This window comes from Rosa chinensis, chromosome 3 (genome assembly GCF_002994745.2).
Source record: "Rosa chinensis cultivar Old Blush chromosome 3, RchiOBHm-V2, whole genome shotgun sequence".
Classification (NCBI taxonomy): domain Eukaryota; kingdom Viridiplantae; phylum Streptophyta; class Magnoliopsida; order Rosales; family Rosaceae; genus Rosa; species Rosa chinensis.
This window is the reverse complement of record NC_037090.1, coordinates 46,754,683-46,780,359: the sequence shown is the minus strand read 5'-3', so window position 1 is coordinate 46,780,359 and position 25,677 is coordinate 46,754,683. Positions and strand designations below refer to the sequence as shown.

At 38.8% G+C, this 25,677-nt stretch overlaps 1 protein-coding gene and 1 long non-coding RNA gene across 3 annotated transcripts; one reads left to right on the top strand and one right to left on the bottom strand.

Annotated features, from left to right (window-relative positions):
* Positions 1-8,089: 8,089 nt before the first annotated feature.
* Positions 8,090-12,968, bottom strand: LOC112191511. Of its 2 annotated transcripts, none has more exons than XM_024330861.2 (4): positions 12,734-12,968; positions 12,391-12,640; positions 12,259-12,308; positions 8,090-8,455 (listed from the first exon to the last, which is right to left on the bottom strand). In XM_024330861.2, the coding sequence occupies exons 1-4, from the start codon at positions 12,776-12,778 to the stop codon at positions 8,372-8,374; spliced, it is 429 nt and encodes a 142-aa protein (XP_024186629.1). In that variant the 5' UTR covers positions 12,779-12,968; the 3' UTR covers positions 8,090-8,371. The 2 variants fall into 2 exon arrangements, with proteins under 2 accessions (XP_024186629.1, XP_024186628.1); XM_024330860.2 differs by having other exon boundaries at positions 8,090-8,444; positions 12,734-12,967.
* Positions 12,969-17,102: 4,134 nt separating this feature from the next.
* On the top strand, positions 17,103-19,377 carry LOC112193518. Its single transcript, XR_002933928.2, has 5 exons — positions 17,103-17,325; positions 17,410-17,484; positions 17,769-17,805; positions 18,429-18,469; positions 18,594-19,377. It is a non-coding gene; the product is annotated as an uncharacterized LOC112193518 (long non-coding RNA).
* The last annotated feature ends 6,300 nt before the right edge of the window (positions 19,378-25,677 follow it).

The following is a 25,677-nucleotide window of genomic DNA, read 5'->3' as shown; positions in this document are numbered from 1 at the left end:
ATCTTTCATTCTGCAAGGCCATCTCCAGTAATGCAAGGCTATATTGGGTCCGGGTCTAAATTTTAGCCCTCAAAATATAATTGTTTAATAAATGGTCTCCAGCAATGCAGGGCTAAATTTTAGCTCTTTCTAATATTATATTATTGTTTGATTAATTTTTGTTAATTTATGATCTTATTAGTTGTAATTATTCTAAGCTAGATTATATTTTGAGATGTAAATATTTTTTTTTTCACATGCAAAATTTTGACAAGATAAAATATCTATGTTGAGGTGAATTATAAAGGAAAAATAGAAGGTGTGAAAATATTTTGACAAGATAAAATATCTAAGCTAGATTTTAGGAAAAATGAGATTTTGAAAAATTTTATGTTTTGATAAAAAAAAAACAATAAAAAAAAAACTAACTAGTGGTTGCATGTAATTCTAGCCATTCATTTGATCCCTTTAAATTTGGCATGGGCTAGCCAAAGGGCTACATTTGGCCATTTTCTAAGCCCTTTGGCCCTTTAGCCCTTTTCTTGGTTGTTGTTGGAGATAAAAAAGGGGCTACAATTTAGGAAATGGCCTTTTAGACCCAATTACTGGAGATGGCCTAAAGCCTGTTTTTTTTTTTTAGGATCAAGATCATCCTATGCAAAGGACACTAAAGAAATAATTTCATTCTTACATAGAATCCAAGGGAATTTTGTGGATCGATTCAACCAACTTACGGACTGCTTAGATGTTTTATGGTATTGGTTAATGTGCAGACACGCTGGTCACATGTCGCGCTATCATCCACTCGTAATGCTGCTTATGATGAACTCCTAGCCCAGAACATATGGCTACGGGCTCACTACCCAGATCATCTCATTCAGTCAATTTGACATGATAATGCTAGAGAGTTTACATCGAAAATTTTCGATGACTATTGCATATCATTAGGCATTGCTACACACCCAATTGGTCTCGCGGAAAAGCCACCATTAAAAGACTACAATGGTAGCCGGGACTTTGGTAATGCGCACCAATATTCCCGCTTGGGTTATGCAATATCGCATACAACTATGCTAATTCATCTACGACTTATGGCAGCCACTCAACTTTTATTTGCGTTACAGCTAGTGACTGGGTTCGAGTCTAATATCTCGTACTTATGCATATTTGAGTGTGCGGTTTATGTGCCAATTGCGCCGCCATAGCGCATCAACATGAGTCATTGCAATGAATGCATATATATATATTTGTGTTGGACATAAGTCTCCAACTATAAGTCCGCTATGTAGAACCCTTGACAGGCGATCTCTTTTTCGCTGGATTTGAGAATTGTTACTTTGATGAGACAGTCTTCTCGTCGTTAGGGGGAGATTAGAAAGTCAATGTTCAAAATAGGAACGACAGGAATTGTCGTGGTCTGTCCCCACTATGTCTCATCTTGATCCCCTAAAAGTGATGAGATTACATATACCTGCTGCAAACATGTCTGCAAGGATTGATGTCCCCACAAGAGGACATGGTGCCACCCAAAGGAGATGGGTACAGCACCACTACCATGGATGGTGGTATGGTGATGCCACAAAGGTGGCATAATGGCGTCATAGGCCATGGGTTCCGCTAGAGAGCGTAGGAGACATGAGGTTCGATGGATTCTCGCCCTAAGAAGAGAGCGAGTTTGGCACAACTTGATCTATTGATCATTGATACTCAAAATCAGTCTCATGAGAATATTCTGGATTGTGGTTATGTCCAAGAGACATCGTTGGGGGACGCCTCAATGTTAGAACCAATTCCTGATAATATAGAGATCTCTACGAATTACACTAGTGTACAGGAAAACGTGGAATTATTGAGACTAATGACATCGAACCTTACTCCGTTGAAGAATGCCAACGTAGATAAAATTGGCCTAAATGGAAAGATGCAATCCATGTTGAATTGGATTCACTAACGAAGAGGAAGGATTTCGGGCCTGAGATGCCAACACCTCCTAACATAAAACTTGTTGACATTAATAGGTCTTTGTTAGATAGTGTGATGAGAAAAATAGATGATAATCTCGCCTTATGGCGCAAGGCTTCTCACAAAACGCCTTGGAATCGACTACGAGAAGACATATTCTTTCGTAATGGATGTCATTGCACTCCACTACCTTGTCAGTTCCTGTTGACATTAATAGGTCTTTGTTAGATAGCGTGATGAGAAAAATAGATGATAATCTCGCCTTATGGCACAAGGCTTCTCACAAAACGCCATGGAATCGACTACGAGAAGACATATTCTTTCGTAATGGATGTCATTGTACTCCACTACCTGGTCAGTTTGTAGTTTCCGAATAACTGAACATGCAGCTTACGAATGTGGTCACTACGTATCTCTATGAGGATCTAGATACGGAATATAATGAAGGGTCTTGTGTACTTCATTTACCCAAATCAAGTGGCTCTTGACCATGGGGTGCGTTTGCAATGAGGGTGAAACGCTCACTAAAGTGACTACTTGATTGGGAAGGGATATGATGAACTATGCCCCTGCGTTTTCATGACAAGTTCTGGATTTGCAATTGTCACGGTTTATGTTGATAAACATAATTGAAACCCTTGAGAGTTAAGGGAAATCGCTGAACACCTGAAATCTGAGTTTGAGATGAAGGACCTTGGGAGAACATGGTTTTATCTAGATTTAGAACTTGTATACCGTGTCAATAAATGCTTTGCATTTTGATAAAGTCAAAGATGCACTCCCATGGTCGTCCGTAGTCTTGACCTTAAGAGGGATACGTTTCGTCCTAGGGATGATGATGAAGACGTGTTAATTGGCAGAAGTGTCTTACCTAAGTGCAATAGACGCATTATTGTACTTAACACAATACAAGACCGGACACCTCATTTGTTATGAACTTGTTGGCTAGATGTAGCCCTGCGCCAAAGTAACGCCATTGGACTGGTATAAAGACAATATTTCGTTACTTAAAATGTACGATAGATATGGGGCTTGTTCTATCCCTGCAGAGAGAAAAGAATGACGGAAGAATGAGAACGGATCTCATTAGCCCAAGTGACACCGTCCAAGACGCTGTGATAGGCAAAAACCGCCGGCCACCCATCCTCCTCCCTTACATCAAAACGATGATGATGTTTTGATATATTTTGCTGATGTAGGGTATCTCTGACCCTCACAAATGTCATTCCCAGACCGGTTATGTCTTTACCATGGGAAGCACCGCGATATCTTAGAGGTCTACAAAGTATACCCTTGTTTCCAGTTCCTCAAATCATGCAGAGATTATTGCTCTACATAAAGCCCTGCGTGAATGCATATGGCTAAGGTCTATAATTAGACACATTTGAGGAGCTTGTGGTTTGAAGTCTATCACAAATGAACCTACATGCATTTATGAATTGAGCAAATGAAATTAGGTTTCATCAAGGGAAAAAACACCAAGAATATATCGCCTAAGTTGTTTTACAATCAGCAACAACATTAATCACTTCTAAAGATTGAAGTGAATCAAATCCGATCAGATGATAATGTAGCGGGCTTATTCACTAAGTCGTTACCTAAATCCACCTTCGAGAAACATGTGAAGAGCCTCGGATTCAAAAAATTATCCGAACTCCCATAATTGTAGCAATCAGGGGGAGATGTCGACTTCAGGGGGAGGAATGATGTCTACATGATCGATCTCGAAGAGTGAAGGACGTGTTGTGCTCTTTTTGTCCTTCAACCAAGGTTATTTTTGTCCCACAGGGTTTTTGTTACCTGGCAAGGTTTTTAATGAGGCAACGATCAAAGCGTCATCACCAAGTTTTAGCGGCACAAGGGGGAGTGTTGAAGGATATCGACATTGAGTGTGTCTCTTCAAACTAGGGTTTAGTTCTAGAGTTGTAATAGGAGAGAATGTTCTAGATTTCCTAATTATATTCGGATTCTATTTCCTTGTATGACAAGATTATGTACTTTGTAAATCTCTATATAAAGGGCTCCTATTATCAATAATAGAACACACCCAATTTCTCTCATTAATCTTTCTGCAAATCATATTTTCCTTAAACAGTAAGCAAAATATTGTATTTATAAAAAAATATATATTAAATAATTATATAAAAACAGATTGAATCATTAACGGATTGGAACAATCTAAATCCGTTAAATAATTTGGTTAGCGGATCCGGATCAAAATCCGGTCCATTTATAGATCTATTGATAAGGTTGGTAAATGTACATGTAACCAGTCATAACAGCCTTTTGAACTACTGTCAATCAATAACAAAAAAGAATAATTTGGTTCAAAAAATGGGTTTCTGACAATTTACCCTAATTCTAGGGACTTTTTTCCCCCTTACACCACCCACTTATTTTTTTTCCCAGTTGCCCATAAAGACTCTAATAAGGTTTTCTCTAATACTCAATTACCCTTTGTTACAGACAGAGAGAGTGGAGAGAGAGAGAGAGAGGAGGCTTCGCCGGAGTCTGGTCACCGATCGCCAGACTTCTTTGAAAACCTCGCCCGAAATCCTCAAAGAGGTCGTCAAATATCTCATAGGTCACCGGAGAGATTTATTGCAACCTCAATAAACCTTTATCCCCCCCCCCCCCCCCCCCCCCAAAAAAAAAAAAAAAAAAAAAACCTGTATTGAGGGGTAATAAAAGCCTGTATTGAGGGGTAATAAAAGTTTATGAAACCTCACTGGAAGTCCCCGATAAAGTCGTCGGAGATCTCATAGGGGGCTGGAGAGGTTTATTACTCCCTAATAAACCTTTATTGCCCCCCCATAAACCATTCAGTTGCTGGAATGAGAACTAATCTTCCTAAAATTAGACAAATAAAACTTTGATTAAGGAAAAAAACGAAAAGATTACATCAATTCAAAATATTTATTGTTATCCAATAAACTTTTAATAGACCTTTATTACCCTCCAATAATTTTTTTTTGCTTTTTTCTTTCGTTCTCGACCTTCTGCCCTCATTTTATCCAAAAATAAAATAAAATGAGAGGATGAATACGTCATTGATCTTAGACGAAAAAAAAAATCAACGTTGAAACACCAAAACAGAAAAGAAAAAAAAAAGAAAAGGACGCGGTCTCCCCGACTCGCTGCTCCCAAGTCGGCTCGGCTCCAACGTCCCTGAGTCCAGTTCAAGCAGTTTGTCGTCGAGCTATTCGCCGGTGCCGTCATCGGTAACGTCGCTTACTGGAGGTGGATCTGTGATGCCAGAGGATCTGGGAAGTAGTCCCGGCAAAAATCCTTCTTGTTCGCGTCGATCACTCTCGCCTGATTTGATCGAGACTTTTGCAACTCACTTCATCGCTGAGCTGAGAGATGCTGTGCTTCTGCCCCTGTTTCGATGACAACCACCACCGGACTTCCGACGATGTGGACCTCTACCTAGAACCGGTCCTGCTCATCTCCTCGACCTAAATCTTGTTTCGACGCCTCGCAGGAGGTAGAGATCGAGGAGAGAGAGAGAAACAGAGGCGGAGAGAGCGAGAGAGAGAGAGAGATGAGGCATAATATGTAATTCATTAATTAGGTTCTAGGCAGAATAGTCATTTCTTTTTAAATTATATTAGTGGAAATAAAAATATGTTAGTGGAGTAAGTAAGATAATTTTAACTCATAGGAGTAAGTGAGATAATTTTAACTCTTTTTTTTTTTGGTTACAAAGGAGGCCTGAAACAAAAGGAAAAACATAAAATTAGCCCTCAGGCCCTGTTCTAACTCTCCTAGCTCTTGGGAGATTGCAAATATCATCAGTGAAAGCACTAGCAACATGAGGGGGAGGGGTGTCAAAAATCACAATACCATAGTCATGGCTGAAACTTCCCTTAGCAAGAGCATCAGCAGTATAGTTGCATTCTCTAAAAATATGCCGGATCCTAACGTCTTCAAAACCATTGATTAGATGCCTACAACTATTGATAATGTTGCCTAAAGGATGAGATATAGGACAACCATCAATCAGCAACTTAACAAAGATAGTTGAGTCAGATTCTACTTCAAGCTTTCTGATATTCAGGTCAGAAGCAAGTTTCAACCCAGAAAGCATCCCCCTAGCTTCAGCATTGATGATTTGGCCAACCCCCAAGTTTATGCTGAAGCCAGACAACCAATCTCCATTGTGATCTCTAATTAGCCCACCAGCTCCAATAAACCCAGATTGATTGGATCTGGTGCCATCCACATTAAGTTTCAAAAATCCGATTGGAGGTTTCAACCAAGAAAGGATATTAAGACAATAACTATCTAACTTGGAGAGTTGAGCTTGAGCATTCATGCATTCATTTGCAGCATTAACGATGAGTTGAGTAGCATTGGTAGGCAGCTGGAAATTATCCTTAAAAACTACCTTATTTATCCACTTTCATAAGTACCAACAAGTGAAAACAAAGATAATACACCATCTTAAATTCTCAGTGTAGAAGATAAGGCAATGAACATTTGCAGCAAGCCATCCAAGCCAATCCAATTGAAAAGCATTTCTGATAGTGGTAGGCCAATTGAGAGACTCCCATATGGTGATAGCTTTAGGGCAGTCCCTAAATAGATGCAGAAGAGTTTCTTGGCTCCTTGTACAAGCATGACACTTATCATTTTCAGTAAACCCTCTTCTAACTCTCTGGACATTTGTAAGAAGTCTACCATGAACAATTGCCCATAAAAATGTTTTTAATTTGGGAGGAATGTTCATTCCCCAAATGAATTTCCATTGGAATCGATTATGTTCCATAGGGTTAAAAACACTACTATAGGCTGATTTCACAGTAAAACATCCATTAGTAGTGTTACCCCAAATTTGCATATCAGCTCCACAACCATCAAAGCCAGGGGGAACACAAAGAATTTCATGAATAATATCTTGAGGTAAGCATAGAGATAGTAAATTCATATTCCAACCATTGTTATCCGAAAAAGAGCAAACAAGAGCATTCATATCAATATGAGCATTAGGCCATTAAAAAGCGAAAGCTTACCAATCCATACGTTTGTCCAGAATTTTATAGTTCTTCCATCTCCAACCCTCCAGACAAGGCCATTACGGAGCAAATCTGATCCATGAACCACAGCTCTCCAAGTGCTAGAGCTTCCAGAGGGGGTTCTATAACTTCTGTCAGTAATAGAGCAATTGGCAAGATATTTCGCTTTGTAGATGGAGCTCCAAAGGCCAGTATCACCTTGAAAAATCCTCCAACTAGCTTTGGCAAGCATGGCTTGGTTCATGTCAGCAGTTCTTTTGATTCCCAAGCCACCGAGATATTTGGGTAAGCAAACAGTATACCAGTTGACGAGATGAACTCTCTTTTTCTCTACAGTATCACCCCAGAGAAAATCCCGATTTAGTTTATCCAATTTATGACAAAGGTCCATTGGTAATTTGGCAGTTTGCATAGCATAGATTGGAATGGAAGAAGATACAGATTGAATTAGAGCCAATCTTCCTGCCACATTGAGGTTCTTACTCTTCCAGGTGGCTAGCCTTCCTTGAACCTTATCAAGAATGCCAATGTAAGTATGCTTATTTACTCTAGAATGCAAAAGAGGCATTCCCAAATACTTTCCCAGGTCATCAGTAAGCGGAGAACCACAGATGGAGCTGATATCATTAGCAGGATTCTTGTCGGTGTTAGGAGAACAGAAAACAAGAGACTTTTCGAAGCTAACAGATTGGCTCGATAAAGAGCAAAAAATGTCGAGACATTTCCTTAAAACAGTAGCTTGTTGACAAGATGCCTCAGCATAAAGAAGTAAATCATCAGCAAAAAAGAGATGCGAGATCTTGGGTCCAGATTGAGAGGCTCTAACTGGGTTCCATTAGCCTACCTCAATAGCAGAATATGAGGTGAGATAACTTTTCCATACACAAAACAAAGATATAGGGAGAGAGAGGGTCTCCCTGTCTTATTCCTCTAGAAGCACGAAAGGATTGAGATAACTCACCATTCATGTTAGTGCTTTGAGTCAATGACTCTAAAAAAAATAACACACCATGCAACTAAAACGAAAATATATCATTGACCAAATAGAATGATAAGAATCATGTTAATAAGACAATTAAACCCATTACGAGGCAATCTCCAAATCCATTGACAATTCAGCACAACTCAACTGAGTGAGAAATCAAATGACTACTTAAACGGTTAAACATGAGTCTACCAAACAATACGTTGACCTAGCCCTACCCTTTTGGTCTAGGGTCTAGTCCAGTAATGTTTGAGAGGATATCTTCAGTTCTGCTTTTGTTTTATATATAAACATCGACATAAGGTGATTTATCTTTTAGTGTTGTAAGATTACACATATTGTTCGAGCAACTTCATCAGTCTAGGAATGTTCTCAAGAACCAAAGTCAAAATTGCGCCAAGTACAAAAATAAAAATAAAAGCTAACACTATTTTTCCAATGTACATAAAATCGATTGCTTGTCTTGGTACCCCCTTTGCAGCATGCAAGTTGTCAGAGCCCTACAAAAGAACTTGATCTGAATTAATATTGAGCTAAAATTCTTAACAATGTATTATAATAGAAAACTCAGTCATTCAAAAGGCCAGCTTCATACAATTAATTAATGCAAGTCCATAGATAATACTTGTTCAAACAATACACACTCCAAATTACTTTCTTTGTTTGAAAAGTTCACAGGAGGAAAAGATAGTAAAATCAGAATTCAACACATTTTACTTCCAAGCACAAGTTTAAACTCATCAGCATCACACATAAATTGTTCATGTTAGCCATCAAACAAACAAGAAGCCATATGAATTATAAATCAGTGAGAAGCACTCAACAGCTAGGCTTTTGGGCTATAGGGAAAGCCAACCAATTAGTGCGGCTTGGACAAGGTAAGATTACTTAAAAACAAAACTTTGATTTTGAGGTAATTCACAAAATTAGAACCGTGTGGTGTAAATGGTTTTGCTTTCTTGTGGCAACTAGTAGCAAGCCAGCAGAAGTATAACATTAAAGAAAGAGATAGGATGTATGACAAATAGTTGAGATGTCAGCAGTGTCTCCCTCAAAGTGTCCAATCATATTGAAAATATCAATTCTATATCTCTAAACAAAGTTAAATATCTGGTTGTTATTATATCTGGTTATTGATAGCTGAATGTATATTGAAAGCTGATGTGTTTAAAACAGAAAATGGCTGCTCCTATATCTGGTTATTTAACTTTAGAGAAATAGATGAGACAAGAGTATTGCAATTTTGTCAGGTTGATGTTATTATATTGGTCTTTTCCTTTCTAAACTTGTATATAGTCAATTATAGCATGTCGTGAACTCTAGATGTCAAGTCTACTACACAAACATAAACCAACTGATTTATGCATTGAAGGCTCTATGTCTCACATGTCTTGGAAACTAGGAGTAACTTAGTGACCAAAATTGCAACATTATAAGTGCCTAGAAGTGCATGTGAACATGTTTTGTAAGATTTACATTTTCCTTTTAGTTCGGATTTGTACGCACAACTCCCTTACCCAAATCTGCAAATCCAATACTTTTAATCAACCAATTGAATTTCTTCCTCTCCACTACAGTGAGAACAGGTGACAACTCTCTTTGCCATTACCCTCAGTCAAATACATTCACTAGCCCTTTCAAACAACTATTCACGAAAACAACAAGTAATGTAAATAGGAAACAGGACAATGGAATATCCTTGGTGTTAAACCCCCTAAAAGCTCTAAAATTCCTCCTCTGACATTCACAATGACTCAAACTCAAAAGTTTGTGCACTCAAACAACCTTTAGTCATCCTCAGCAACCTACCAAAACCCTTCATATCCAAATATCTCCAACTCACATGATTGCACAGTTTTTTTAAGGCTATAATTTCTTTTTTCTTCGACCAACAGTCTTCCACAACACCATTCACCACTAACACCAAGTCCACTATTTCGTTGAAACACTTCTAACATTGTAGAGCTAGTTGCCAAACTGATTGATCTGGAATACTTAACCCTGACTGAATGAATCCCAACTCCCATGATTGCACGGTTTTTTAAGGCTATAATTTCTTTTTTCTTCAACCAACAATCCACCACTATGCCATTCATCAGTAACACCAAGTCCGCTATTTTGCTAAAACACTTCTACTAAGCAAGTTATTGATCTGCATAAATGATCGATGTTCTTTCTCGTGGTGATGGTTGATAAGCTTAAATTAATTATAAAGATAAGTTCTGTAGTAATCTTTGAGAATATCTAGAATTTCATGAATGGTTTAAAAGTTGGACAACTGACGACCACTAAAAGTAAAAATTTGAGCCCTATGTCAACTATAAATATCTCTAGCTTAATCACAGTGCAAATAAGCCTACTGGATTCGAAATTTCTAGGTCAAGCCTTAGATAGGGAGGGATCTTGTAGACAGTGCAGGATGCTTCTTGATTTGGAAAGACTGTGTGAAGAGTTGCAAACTTGAATTCTGCAAGTATTGCACACTCGGAAAGTAGACCAAGGTGACATTCAATTTGGGCAACAGTGAGAACAAATCCAAAGGAATATAGGTATTCACACAGATGTTTGGGGGCCTACACCAACAAAGTCAAAGGGTGGAGAAAACTATTTTGTCTCTTTTATAGATGATTTTTCGAGGAAGGTTTTGGTCTTATTTTATGAAAACTAAATGTGAGGTTTTCACCAAGTTCAAGGAATGGAAAGCAGAAGTCGAAAACCAAACAGGCAGAAAAATCAAGTGTTTGAGAAGCGACAATGGAGGTGAATATAGAGATAGTCAGTTCTTACAGCTGTGCAAGGATGCAGGCATATTCCCAAGCTCCTTGATCATTCCCTACTACCTCGATCTGCTCTAGCCTGAGCTTGGGAATCTTCATCTGATATGTAGCTTTATTGTTGTAAAATGTGGGGTGAATGGTAGGGCAACAAGAAATAATGTAGAGCAACCTAAGGGGAATTGTGTAGAAGGTCTTACAAGGGTGAAGTTTAGGGTTGTAATGTGTGGGGTGTGTGGTTGTTGTGTTTAGAGGTCTGGGATTGAAGGAACAGGAAGAGAAAATGAATAAATATGGAATCGCACCAGATGTGTGCTTGACATCACGCAAAGAATTCTTGGAATCACATCAAGACATCTCACAAATCACTCAAGAGGAAACTGGTTATAACAAAACACAATCAATCTCATTCACTCTGATCTGAACAAATACATATTGGCCTTTACATAGAGCTAAAGAAGACACTAGAATAGACAACCATTCAATGACCCTCATTAAAGACTTTTAGGAACCCTAAAAGCTTAATTATTAATGACTGACAGTTAATGCCTTAGGAACACTAAACATAACCTAAAACAAAGAACACGCAGCCCTACATTAAACATTTAGAAGACTGATGAAACACTACAAGTACGACAACTAGAAGACTCCAGTAAATCCAAAGGAATTTAAAATTTTCTTTTATTGTTTTTATTAATTGTCGACATGTCCATAAGTCCTCCTCTGTTCTCTATTAAATGCCTAAATGGTAATTTTTTTTCGATTGAAAATCGAACGTGAGAGACGCTGTAGAGTTTTCTACTTTTACAAACAAATCACATCTAAAGTACATTAAACTGGAAATTTTTTAGCCTAAGATAAAAGCCAAGAGCAAACAATGACACGTTTGTTTGCTGTCGCAACAGGAAAGTGGGAGGATAGTAGTGATGATTAGCAAACCTAAATACTTGGAACTAAAGTTGTCTAGAGGTAAGTTTAATAGGTCACATATTTCAAATCAATTCTTAATACAAATAAGACTAAACCAAATTTATCACAGACTTTATTTTGGCTGATATTTCCCATCATATAGCAAGCTATCTTCCTTCAATGCACAATTTCTTTTTCTTTGAATAAAAAATTCATCCTTATGAATAAGATGTTCCCATGTGTGATGAGGCTTTCATTACGAATTCAGTTCTTGCTGTTCTATGAACCAATGAACTAAAGATTCAAATTTTAAGATTCTTCAAAAGTCTTTCTCTTCTTTTCTTTTTTCTTCTTCTTAGGCCATCCAAATGGCAGTTCCTTACTTTTGTACATGAACTGTTGACAAAATTTCACATAGAATTACCTAGTTTGAATTGTTTTGTTTTGCTAGGCAACTTCAGGGACACCAGTAAAACACAGAATCCCTTACTTGGTTAAATTTGATATTGCTTCCTAGCGAGGCCGGCAGAAGCAATCCAAACTAGTTTCCAGTTTGAACTCATCTACACTCTTCATCTAAACAAAATACTTAACGAGCAGAAAACGTAAACAAGATACAATAAGCACATACCATTACATGAGGAACTTGCATTGGCTTTGGCCTAACAACACCTTCTCCACCTATAGTTGAACAAAATCAAAAAATAACGACAAAATCCAACATTGAACAAGTGTTGACAAAACCAAACAGAAGTAGAATTACCAGAAAATGGGAGTTGGGTAACAGTGTGTAACGTCCAACCGGGGCCGTAGTCGACGAGAAGTGAGTTGGGTCCGAAAGTGATAGGCTCCTCACCTTCCTTAACGGCTTTAATGTGCAGAGAAAGAGGGTGAGGGTGAGGGTCCCCCACTGTACCCAATTTGCTGTTTATGACTGACACTGCGAAACCTGCTTCTGTGCCCATTGCGAAGCGCCTTCTCATGCCTGAACTCTCGCACTTCACCTCCACAAACTACTAACTTGCATATATTAGAGATGCAATTCAATCATATACATATATGGACTCAGAGAGAGAGAGAGAGATAGAGAGAGAGAGAGAGATCACCGGAGGAGGAGGCCGATGAGTTGGAGCTTCTTCTTCTTCGTCCATCACAGACTATCTTCGCGATTATTTGGCGCCTCAAATCTCAACGCCGTTATCAATAAACTCGTTTCTTCATTTTAGATCTATTTCCCTTCAAAAGTCAATTGACTGTTTTTTCTTATTAAAATGCACACACCAACTACGTCACCCTGGTTTTCTTTCTTCAATGTTCAATCGAAAAAGGCAGAGTGAGAGAGTATCCGGCAACTCTCACGTTTATAAACTATCACTTTAATTTTTTAAAATAAATAAATAAATTATTATTCAAGAAAGTCCAGAATATGTGTCTGGCCCAAATCTTAGGGCAACTCCAACCATAGGCACCATTTGGGGGTGCTATTCTCATTTTAGCACCCCCTAGTTGCACTATTCATATAAGACTCAATTCTCATCTCCAACCATGAGGTGCTATATGGTATATGGGGGTGCTATTTTCATTATTTTTGACTAAAATATAATATGAGTATAATTTTGATGAATATTATATTAAAAATATGTTAATTTAATTACATAAGGTAAAAAAAATAATTTAACATTTTATCATAATATTAAAAAATTATTCTTATTATTTAATGAATTAAAAAAAGCTTTAAATATTTTTTTTTGTCGGCACATACGGTAAAGAATCTAACTATTTAGAAGATATTTTGATGTTTTGTGTCGGCATATATGCCAAACAGCCGAATTTCGATGTGATATCAGCGCCACGTGTCAATCTCTAATTGGCTGTCCAAATTACGGTCGAGTCTTTGTCCGCCACGTGTCATATCTCATTTAATGAAATGAACTCAATCCGTCCATAAATATGGGGTCATTATCATCCTTATCTCTCACAAATTCACAAACACTTCTCATATCCAAATTACACAAATCTTTCTTTTTTTTCCGTTTTGATTTTGTCAAACCATTTCTGCAATGAATCGTTTGACGAAATGGTTGCAGAAAGATCAAGAAGAGGCCATCACGAGAAGCCGTCGACGAGCCTTGATGATGTCTGTCACTGCCTTGCAAATCCAAACTCTGGAAGATGAGGATTCACAATGGGGTGGTTCTTTAGAAGGTCGTACCTATAAGGCCAGGGATCGAGAGCTGATGGATCTTCGACTCAAAGCTCAATACTTCACGCATCAGTGCAGGTATTTATAGAATTTCCTACAATTCACTGTTCCAACGGTTATATTTTTTTCCCTTAATTTTCTGGTAATTCTTTTATTTTTTTTTTTGGAACAAAAAGGATATAATAACCCTTCAATTAATAAGAGCTGTAGATGAGTTTTTTTCCCTCAAATCTGAGCCATCAGATCGAAAATAGATCCGTTTAGTAAAAAAAAAAAGGGCAACATCGGACCGTCCATATTTAAACCTGATGAATCAGGACCATACATTTCATGACCGTTGGGGGTTCCAACGGTCACCAGGGGACAGAACTTGGCGCGGGCCCCACGTCTACAGACGAAAAAGCAGGTGATCTTCTCTCTCCAGTGGATGATGCGCGTGTGCTCTCTCTTCCCTTCAACTGGCGCGCGCGTCTCCTTCAATTTCCAACTCTGGAGTGTTTGTTTCTCTTTTGGGCTGAGACAGCAAGTGGGCTGGCCCCCATCTACAGTGACGAGTCCTGGTCTTGGAAAAGTCTCAAATATGAGACAACAAATGAGTCCAAGTCCTATATTTATAGGACCAGACCCCCCAAAAACACATGGTTGGAGATCCAAAGTCTCAAAATGGCCCAAAATCTGGTTTGGCACCCCAAGGTTGGAGTTGCCCTTAGAGCAAGTAAACTAGCATTGTCCATACATGCTCTGCATGTGTACAAAAATTTTAACTAAAAAGGAAAATAAATGAAATAAAACGGTGATCGTAGAGAGAAAATAGTGTGAAAGAAGAGTGGGTTATGTAATCATTTCTTTTTTGCTTGATAAGAAAAATACATAGAAGTTATTTGAGAAAAAAGAAAGTGGTGTTTTAGAGAAATGGGAATTGAGAGAAAATCGTTGTGTATTCTCATTGATAATAGAGGCTTCTTTATATAGAGGATTACAATGCATAGAATCTGAATCGTACAAGGAAAGATAATCATACAATGAATGGATATCTCTAAGATATTCTCCGATATTATCTCTAATTAAAACCCTATTACCACTAGGTCAAGTAACCTAGAGTTTGGGCTAGACACATGTTCTGGATTTACTTGAACACTTCGCCTTGTGTCGCCCAAACGTGGCGCTTCTCTCGTTGCCTTGTTAAAAACCTTGCCGAGTAACAAAAACTTAGTGGGACAAAAATAACCTCCGTCGAAGGGGAAAAAGAGCACAACACACCCTTCATGTTTCGAGACCATACATGTAGACAGCTCCCCCTGATGAGTACGGTCATTAGAGTTCAGATAACTTCCTTAAACGATGCTACCAACATGTTTCTCGAAAGTGAAATTTAGGCAACGACTTAGTGAGCAAGTCTGCCATACTATTCTCAGATCGAACCTAGTTCACTTTGATCTTGAGGATAGTCTATTGTTGCTGATCATCCTTGGTGTTGTCGCTTTTGATGTAGCCTTGTTTCATTTGTTCAAAACAAGCAACATTATCTTAAATGCTTGTAGGCTCATCATTGGTAGACTTCAAACCACAATTGTTCAAACATGCGTAATTATGGATCCAATCCATAAACATTCACAGACTACTTCGTGAAGAGAAATAATCTCTACATGGTTCGAAGATATAGTGACTAAGGTCTGTTCTGTAGACCTCCAAGATATCACGGTCTTTTCCCATGGTGAACACTTAAACAGTTTGGAAATGACCTTTGTATGGGTCAGAGAGATACCCAATATCAGCAAAACCTTCCAAAACACATGTCGTTTTGGGATGGGGATAGTGGACGCAGGCTAGTGTTGGCGGCGATCTTGGTGTGTGATGGGTCCGAATCCATCATCTCTCTATAGGGATATAACAAGTCTATATTAATCGTACATCTCAAGTACTGAAAGATATCTTTTTTTTTTCACCAATCTAATGGCGCCGCGTTGGTGCACAGTTATACCTTAGCTAACAAATTCACAACATATGAGATGTCCGGTCTTGTGCATTGGGGTAAGTACAATAATGCGCCTATTGTACTCATGTAAGACATTTTTGCCTCTAGCACATCTTCATCATCATCCTTCAGATGAAGAGGATCCTTTTTAGGATCAAGATTAAGAACGATCATGGGGGTTCTTGAAGGCTTGACTTTGTCAAAATGCCTAAGCATCTATCAACACGATGCTAAAGTTCTAAACTGAGATATAATCGTGTTCTCCCACAATCCTCCATCTCAAACTCTGATTTCATTGTTCAGCGGTTTCCCTTTACTCTTGAAGGGCTTCTAATGAATATCATGTTCAACATGGACCGCGATAGAATCCGAAACTTGTTATGGAAACTCACAGGCATATCCCTTCTCAATCAAATAGTCACTTTTGTGAGCGTTTCAACCTCTTTGTAAACGCGCTCCATAGTCTAGAGCCACTTGACTTGGTTAAATGAAGTTCACCATGAACCTTCGTGTATATTCCATACCTAGATCCCCAAAGAGATACGTAGTGACCACATTTGTAAGCTGCATAATCAGTTATTCGGAAACTACCAAACTGACAGGGTAGTTGTAACGTCCCATATCTCAATTTACTCGTTTACTAATCATTTAGATGGTAAACGACACCTACTTTCACTTTTTACTTTGTTTCGATACTTTTAGTGGCTCTAAAAAATTGACTTTTGTTTGGGTCAAAATTTGAGAAATTTTTTTTCATGGAAGTCGTAGAGGACGTTAAACCGAGCACGTGCATATGTGGTACGTAAAAATCGGAGTTTGTATGTGAAAGTTAGGGCCGAAAATATAAAAGTTATTGTTCACGGTAACTTTCTATAAATGTAGAAAGTTACTGTGGTGAGTTGCCATTTTTGGAAATCTACCCAATTTTCTCTCTCTTCTTCCCCGATCTTTTTCTCCTCTTCGGTCCGATTTTTCCTCCTCTGATTTCTTCATTCTCCGGCCGACTCAAGACGGAATTTGAGCACCGGCAAGCTCGCTTCTTCCTCCTTGTCACATCTGTGGTGGTGTTTTGCAGTGATTCAGCCGGAGGAGCTCGATTTTGAGCCGTGAAGTTCACTGTAGCCGATCAGAACTTTCATCGATTTTAAACCCTGTCAGCAATTCAGAAATGGGATTCCGCAATTCAGCAATTGGACACCCATCCTTTTTATGTCCACACCCAATTTTAAACCCAAGGTGGGTCTCCTACAAGTCTAAAACTCCAGCCCAATAAAAGGAGCTCAATCCGTGTATCCTAAAGAACGGCTTCTGGCCACGCAATAGCTCCTTGTCCTCGTCCAAATCGATTTGATAAGGTTGAGAGAAACCAGGCGTGATTATATGCTTGTGCTAGAAATCAAATTGGAGATGGGCAGCAGCTACTTTAATCCAACCTGGAGAAGGAGCCTTGATGTCCGACTTCATACAAATAGGGAACTGATCATCTTGATTCTATAGTGTTCAACAGAGACTCGAACTGGGTAAGACTCCCAACCTTCCCCATCTCTTCTCACTGGTCTTCGATAGAATACTGACAAAATCCCCAATGTCTTTTGCTGCTGTAGGTTCAAAGCTTGTTCCGGCGATTGGCCGATCTTGATTTGCATGCAAAAGTAAAACTGGGGTGACTTCTCAATCTGGTACGACTGCCTCTGTGCCCATTCAAGCAATCGCTTGTTGTTTTACTTCCTTGTTGACCATGTACCACCGCCTCACACATTCAATTATATTTGGCAACATAAACCATGTTTTTGTCTTCTTCTTGATTGAAAGATGAGCACGGTTAAGCATTGTATTTCTGAGTTGTATTCAATACCAATCTGCAGCACATTATATATATATATTTGAAAGCTTTGGTGAGCGACACGTTTTGACAAGCTTCCATTCATCATATATAATTAAAACTATTTGTCATTATCTGCAGGTCTTGACCATTTCTCCACAGTCAATCTTTCAGAAAGGTCGGCTTATTTACTTGACACCTACAGCATTGATTCTTGTACTTTTTTTCTTTTGATGGCAATCACCTTTTGTACATCACCGCTTCGAAGATTGACCTTGCTCTTGCTGCACTTGTGTTTGATCGTTGCCACCATGTCCTGCTTTGATCGTCACCACCACTTCACCCATCAAATTATATTTGGCAGCCTTTGTCTTCTTTGCTTATGACATAAAGCAAATTCAAGCTTGAATAATTAAAGCCATGTTTTTGGCTTCTTGTTAGCATGATTCCAGAAACAAAGAAAAACAATTAAGTTATGTTTGCTCCCAGCTTGCATCCACAGTTTCAAAGTAACAAATAATTAAACTTGGCCACCATTTGTCTTCTAGTTCATTACTTCCCTTTGACCACCGTTTGCAATGCATATTTGAAGGTTCTATGTTTAAAGTATTTTGTCTTCTTGCTGCATATTTAGACTTTATCTAGCCTTCCTAGCGATCACACACCAAAACGAGATGACTGCCACCAAGTTTTGTTTTAATTGTCAATAACGCATTTAGCTTGTCTCTTGGTATTTCTTGCTAATTAAATCAACATAACTTTGCTTTTTCAATTAACAACTCAAAGCTTTTGTATGCGCAGACTTAGTTGACTGCCAAGCCCTGCTGCCAATTTTCATAGAGGTCAGTACTGCAGATAATTGGTAGCCTGCAGTTTTGCCTTCCTTCTAATTATTTCTTTCATTTACCTTATGTTCACAACTCTGCTCTCTTTTGACCATCTTATTTTATCTCTTTTGGTTTGCAGGTTACAAAAACAAATTATTAAGGGTGAGGCTCTGTATTTCTCTGCTTGGCGTGTTGGATTGGTAGCTTAGGATTTGTATTTCTTTTTGGAAGTGGTGGTGGAAAAGTTTTGATACGGTGGAAGAAGAAAAGCAAGGTAGCAGGGGAAGCTTTTTATGTGATGGGTTTTGCTGCGTTTGGAGGAAGAGAATGTACTGCATAGGTTGTGATATCGGAACTCGGCCGTTCATGAACGACTCTATGTTCCAATATTTAAAACCCCAGCAGCCATGTTGCATTAAGACGTCGGCCGTTCATGAACGACCATGTTAGTCTTAATTCAAGAGGAGATTGCTCAGCCGTTCTTGAACGACCATGGTTGTCTCAAAAGGGTATTGGTTGTTCATGAACAGCCCCCTTTTGCTTGAAGAAAACCTGTTAATTCCCTGCCGAAGCAAGCAAGAGCAGCATGATGCAGTGTATACCTAAACTTCTCCCTTCGAGCTGCTTTGATTTCGCTCTCTGTTTTGGCAGAGTCTTGGCCTCTTGTTTTCTGAATATTTTTCTCCTCTCCCTCTTTGTGTGTTTCTCTTCAGCGTGGCCACCTTTATATAATAGTGGTTGGATAGCTGATGCCTTGTATTTGAATTTGAATAACAGCTATATCTTTATCACTTGTTATTTTTGAATGTTTGAATTGGTTGAGATGTTAATCAACACTTGAATAGTCAAAGGCTCAAAGCTAGCAGAACTTATCCTTGACGTTATTCAAAGCCAAAAGACTTTGAAAAATATTTGAATAGCCCCCCTTGCTTGCTGTTTGAACTTGGTCAAAGATAAAACAAGCTTATCCATGTGGGATTTGGAATGTTATTCATTGCAAGTGTATTTCTGTATTTTTCTTCTCTACGGCAACCATGTAGCTACCGATTTATTTTTATATCTCAACAGTGAGCAAAAACCAACCAAGAAACGAGTCATAGCAGATCAAGTCCCTTATTATTGTTTCCCTACGTACTTAGTCTACGTGAATGCACAATAGTTAATCCTATCAAACATGCAATCAAGGTATAGAATGCTATCCTATCAACAACACATATAGTGTCAACATATTTGAAGCATTAAGACCTCATGAAAACGATTGGTTATAGAGTTGCAGTCTAGTGTGGAACGCCTACCCAGCATGCTCTTCTAGTTGTTTAAAACATCATCTTTTGTTCAAAGCCTTACATGCTTGTGGATTAAAAAACAAGACGATTAGGTAAATTATTTTCTAAACCTAGCTCCAATTACATGCATAAATCCAATATTCGTGACCATAAAACATATACATGCAAAAGTTTTCAATCAAGCAGAAATAAACAACCAATTCACACCAAAGATCAAGAAACTAAATTAAAACCAAACATATGTTCTACATAATTGGGGCTTCAAACCTTGCCCTTAACAAAATTTAGCTAGCCACACATCATCTTAAATTCAACAAATAAAATCCTCAGTATTGAATTACAAGAGAATAAAAACCGTAAAAGAAGAGGATGAAGGCCACGAATTCACTTTTAGGTTGCCCTTGGATGTAAGAACTCCTTCAAGATGAAGAATTTTGGTATACACATACCTCCTAGGCACAAGTATCAGAAGCACACGACTCGTATCGCCAATACATGAGCAAGGAAAACTCCCAGCTGAGAGTTCTGATACCCCTCGGAACGATATTAGGAACCCCAAGCATCCCACACTGAAAGAAACGGAACCAAGCTCCCATAAACCTGCTATATTAAGGTCATCTCCAACAACCCAAAGATGTAACTGTTTACTATCGCTTTCCATTATCATTATCTTTTAACGATACTGACTTAGGCATCAGAGCGTTGAAAGTCGGCACACCCAATCTTCCCTCTGACCTTCGTCTTTATTGTAGATAAGCGAGACCGATAGCGATAGTAACAGGCCGATACATCCCATGTTTAGCTGGATCAAACCCCTTTCGAGACAGATGAAACAAAGAACACGGCAAGACTCGATGATGGAGGATGGAAGTGCACGGTTTTGCGTCTTGAAGACTTGAGAATTTCAAGACTTTGTGAACTAGGGTTTGGGAGCAGAAGATGGCGTAGTAGGGTGATTCTTTTTCATGTATTTAGATGCTCTATATGTAGTGGGAGCACAGCCCAAGTTTCCTTCTCCAATTCTGCTTTAAAGACCTTCCTAGTTGCTTGAGGATTCCATTAATTGGTGCACAATTTAATTGACTCCAAGCCTTAGTAATCTTCCCAAAATCTTGAGGAATCATTCGAGGACTCTCCTTGATATTTGCAGCAGCAATAACCTTCCAAAAATGCACCCAAAATCCGTTCATAGAAGATTTCCACCAAACTGTCATGATTTGACTGGGACTCAATTTCTATCTCTGAAGCTTACTTCTTGGACAAGGAACGACTTCCTATTGCTACGTTTTTGGACATTTCTGAAATCCTATGTGTTCTATGACATCATGTCTTCTAGAATGATCAATAACCTTCTAGAAAAACTCCAAGTAAGTAGCCGGAAAAGATCTCCCAAAAAGCTTCGTGAAAAGCTGACAGTTTCTGTCTTATCGGGAAGCTTACTTTGAATTTGATTTCTTGCTGCCTCGTTGACACTTCTGGCCAGTTCTTTGGCTCTTGTCGAAGTGCAGCATCATGTCTTTAAGGATTGATGGCTCTTTTTGCAAAGGTGCAGCTAAAAGAATATGATAATTGCTCCTCTTAAGCTCATATTTCTCTTGAACTGCTTCACGAACTTCCTAAAAAGAAAACAAACTTAAAACTGACTTTTTAAAGGAAATAGCTAATAAAAGTGTAAATGATTGCACATTATATTTATCATATTTTATGCTCCTATCAGGAATGGGTTAGCTCCCTTAGTGTTTGTGTTGTCAAGGACTTCTCCAAGCCATAACAGTTTCAGGCAAGACTTATCATTGATCCCTTGCGGCTAATTTCTGCTAGTCACCACGACCTTGGTGGTGGGTAAAATCCTCCATACCTTTAGTATTCACCAACAAATTTTTTTCAATAGAATCTCCAATCTCAGCAATAGGAGTATTAGTTACAGGGACCACATCAATCTCACTTACATGGGCCAAAAGGTTTCATCCTCCATCTGGAGAGACTCTCCCTTTTCCTCCACCACTTCTCCCTCCCCTACCACGACCCCTAGCTCTCCCAACACCAGTAGATAATCTGAGACTAGGGTTGTTCAGTACTTTAGTTTTCTTACTCCTCTGAGCAGATCCCTCTCTAATAGACTTTGTTTGTCTTTGCATTTTGGTGGTGTATGTAGCCTTGTCAGACTTTGTTCCCACAGTAGGAGTCATGGTTGTGGATGATTCTATTTCAACAAGTTTAAAGGAATTGGGCTTAGCTGGTGTAGCAGTTAGCCTATTGAAGTTATCAGTAGAAAGTGGCACTGGAAAGAAATTAAAGATTTGCGTGGAAGTACTCCTCCTTGTCTTTGAAAAACCAAGGAGGTATATACTCCAAATTATCCCAATTTCCATGATGGATGCATAGCCCATTATAAAGCCCGAGTTATGCTTCCATTGAGAAACATTGCCCCATGAGCATTAGGATCCCACATGCTAGGTCCATTCATAGTATACCTTGGTCTTGGTATCACAACAGTAGATAGACACACATCCTCCTTTGACTAAGTTGGCTTGGAGGAAAGGTTAGCATCAGAACTTGTGCAGTGTGCCAAACAAGAGTTGTCCCTATCCCTCGATCCCCTTCCAGCCCAATTCAAATCTCTTTTCCTACGGGTCTTATCTTGCTTCTGCTGAAAATTTCTGGTTGTCAGAGCATAAGGAAACTCCAAAAGGAATGAGGCTTGAGTAAACACAGGCTTCTGTTATCATAAACAAATTTATGAGCAGACGATTCACCTGGTACTTGCCAAAAGTATTCACATGTTGATCTGCTAAAACTAGCATCCAACTTAACCATATAAAATATCATTGTTAGTACCAAGTAAATCGGGATCGTTCAAATCCAGGGATTGAGGATACACCTGTCATTTTAGAACAATTAAAGAATTAATAAAAATACAAAGTAAAATATTTACAAAGATTTACAAAAGATATATACACAAATAACGAAAAAAGGGGGATTTAGGTTTTAGGATTCCAAAAATTAAAAGAAATAAAATTAAGAAAATACAAAAACACAAGTACAAGAATGAAATGTAAGAAACGAAGATCAAAACCCATTCCATATATCAAATTCGATTCAACCCTACAATTGTTCATCTAAGTCATGAGAAAGAAGTTGATCATGTGAAACATTCTAAGCAAATGATTTCCCATATTTTACTTTCCTTTACTAATTAATCTAAGTGAAAGCACCTAGATCAATCCTATCAAATATGCAATCAAAGTCTAGAAAGCTAGCTAATCAAAACATGTTCAACGCAATACACATAGAGAAAGGCTATCAACTTAAGTGCACAACCTAGTATGAATAAGTTCATCTATTTGCAATCCTCTTCAATTGAATTCGATTTTTGTCCAAAACCTTTACTACTTTTGATTTAAGTTCACAAAACTATTAGGTGAATCATTAACTTAAATCTAGCACCAATTATACATAAACCTAAAAGTTTCGAACCAATTAGAATAAACTTATAAAAGATATCAATCAAGCAAATTTAATTGAACAATCTCACATAAGCAACTAAAGAATCACAATCATAGGAATCGAAAATTTCATTCAATCATAAGAATTCGGATTTAAACTTTGTTCAAACATTGTTGTCAACTAGAAACAATTCCAACCAAAATCAAACAAGGAAAACCTAAAAGGTTACAAAGAAAGAGGACGAATTACACCGTGAGATGGAGATGGGGATGGAGGTGTTGACATTGGAATCTTGAATCTTGGAAGCAAGTCTTCAAGCTGGATGATGGATGATGGATGATGATGCTCATGGCTCCTTCTTGTCTTCTTCTTCCTTGCTTGATGTAGATACCTCCCACTATGCATGGAGGATTTGCTACATCACCAAGCATAAGTAACACCCTCTTTGGGACACCCACAAGCCACAGTGAGGCCCAACCGAGACATGCATCCCGTAGCCCTATGTTCAAGCTACGCTACGGTATCCGGAAGTGGCAAATACGTTGCCAGGAAGCCACCTTCCTGGCCTTGCAAAGTTGCCTTCACAAACATGCTTTCTAGACTAGAATAGTGATTTCTACATCCCACATCTAACAAAATGTAAAGGAGATGGCTTCCTTCACCTATAAAAGGAATGCCTCCTCCCACTTAAACATCCATCCCATTACACACTTTGTAATCCCCTTTGGGCCGCAAGGCCCAAACACACCTAGTACAATATTCAAGTGGACGTAGGCGGGAGACGAACCACTATACTTCTCTTGTGTGCCTCTCTCTCTCTCTCTTTCTCTAAAGCTAACTAGAGACCCCGCGGACTCTAACGTTAACATTGGCGCTAGAAGGACTCGACCTTCCTCGCCTTGTATTCTCAATCAAGCCTTACATCCACCGCTACCCATCTTAGCGGTCAAACAAAAAGCAAAATTTTGCATCAAGTGCAACTTGGGCTCATTGCTTAATTTCAGGTCAAGATGAGGTCCCCCGCCAAGTTAAAGGGATGGTCAACTCCGGTCAATGCTAGTTAAGGGCTGGTCAACGCCAACAACAAAAAAGTCAACACTGGCCCTACTGACCCAAAAGTGGTCAACGCCCAGCACCTGTGGTCAACGTTGCACCACCAATAATAAAAAAAATCCGCTATCCATCCTCAGCGGTAAAAAATAAAAAATAAAAAATAATAAAACAAAAGTATTGGTGCCAATTTCCTCTGGACACCCAGAAAGCTAGTCTTTGGTCTGGGCACCATAACAACAGAATCTTCATACCACTAGAAGCTTTGATGCGCCGCCAAACTCCACAACACAAGGTCTTACACCGCCAAGCTAAATCATCGGCGCACTACCGCTAGCGAGCCCACCGCCAAGAACCCATGTTCTTCAACGAGCTTTCTTCGTTACGTTCAGTAACATACTAGGTTGCACTACCGCTTCCGCTGATGCAGCATCTGCAATTTTCATCGATCAAAGCTTGCGGTGACAGCGCCAATGCTCGCACTCAATGTCAATCATCAGCTCATCCATAACAAGCTCTGTCACCGATCAATCAAAGCAATGTCACAGTAGCTAGTGCACCTGCAATTGATCTCGACACCCATAATGATCAGCGATCACCTTCTTTGTCAACACCGGCCACCAGTAACTTCAATCAAATTCCCACCATAATCGATCAATTTCAACACTCAAATCGCAGGGCATGGCTCCAAGCGTGGGCGTTAGGTGTGTTAGAAACCATATACATGCTCACAACATATGCACACAATCATAAAAGGGATTAAGGCTTACCTTCAGCAATCACTGGCATGGATTCCATCTTATGCAGCTACAAACACAAACACTGAATATGGCCTTCTGTTACTTACCAACTTGCTTCTCAATGGACAGAACAATATGCAAAACGTCGGTAGTAATCAGAGACCAATTCATCTGTATATATAGGAGACTTAACCCTCAAGAAGCTTCCCATTAAAGCTATCCATATCGGTTTAGGTTTCCTAGTTAGATTCTTAATGTAACACTTCATTGTAGTCTTTCTTGCAGACTAAGAATAGGATTACTTACCTTAATGAATAGATACACTGCTTCATTAAGTTACAAGTATTGATTTACAGTTTGTATCCATGTTAAACTAGGTTTGACATTTAGCTAATCATCAATTACTTTATGATGATATGTGTTAAGTCCATATTTGATCTAACAATCTCCTCCTTGGACTCACACATATCATACTCGATGATTTGCACCAGAGAACATCAAAACCTACTTAACTTACTGAAGTGCGCGCCAGATAACAAACTCAAATCGAAAATCCATTCCAACATGGTCAGATCACAGTTACTTATGCAGAGCAAGAAACAGTATACATTTTAACAAAAATGCAGAGTTTCAAAACCACTAACATAAGCTCCTGCAATCCACATATGTTCAACCAGAAGTGATACAATATATGTTAATG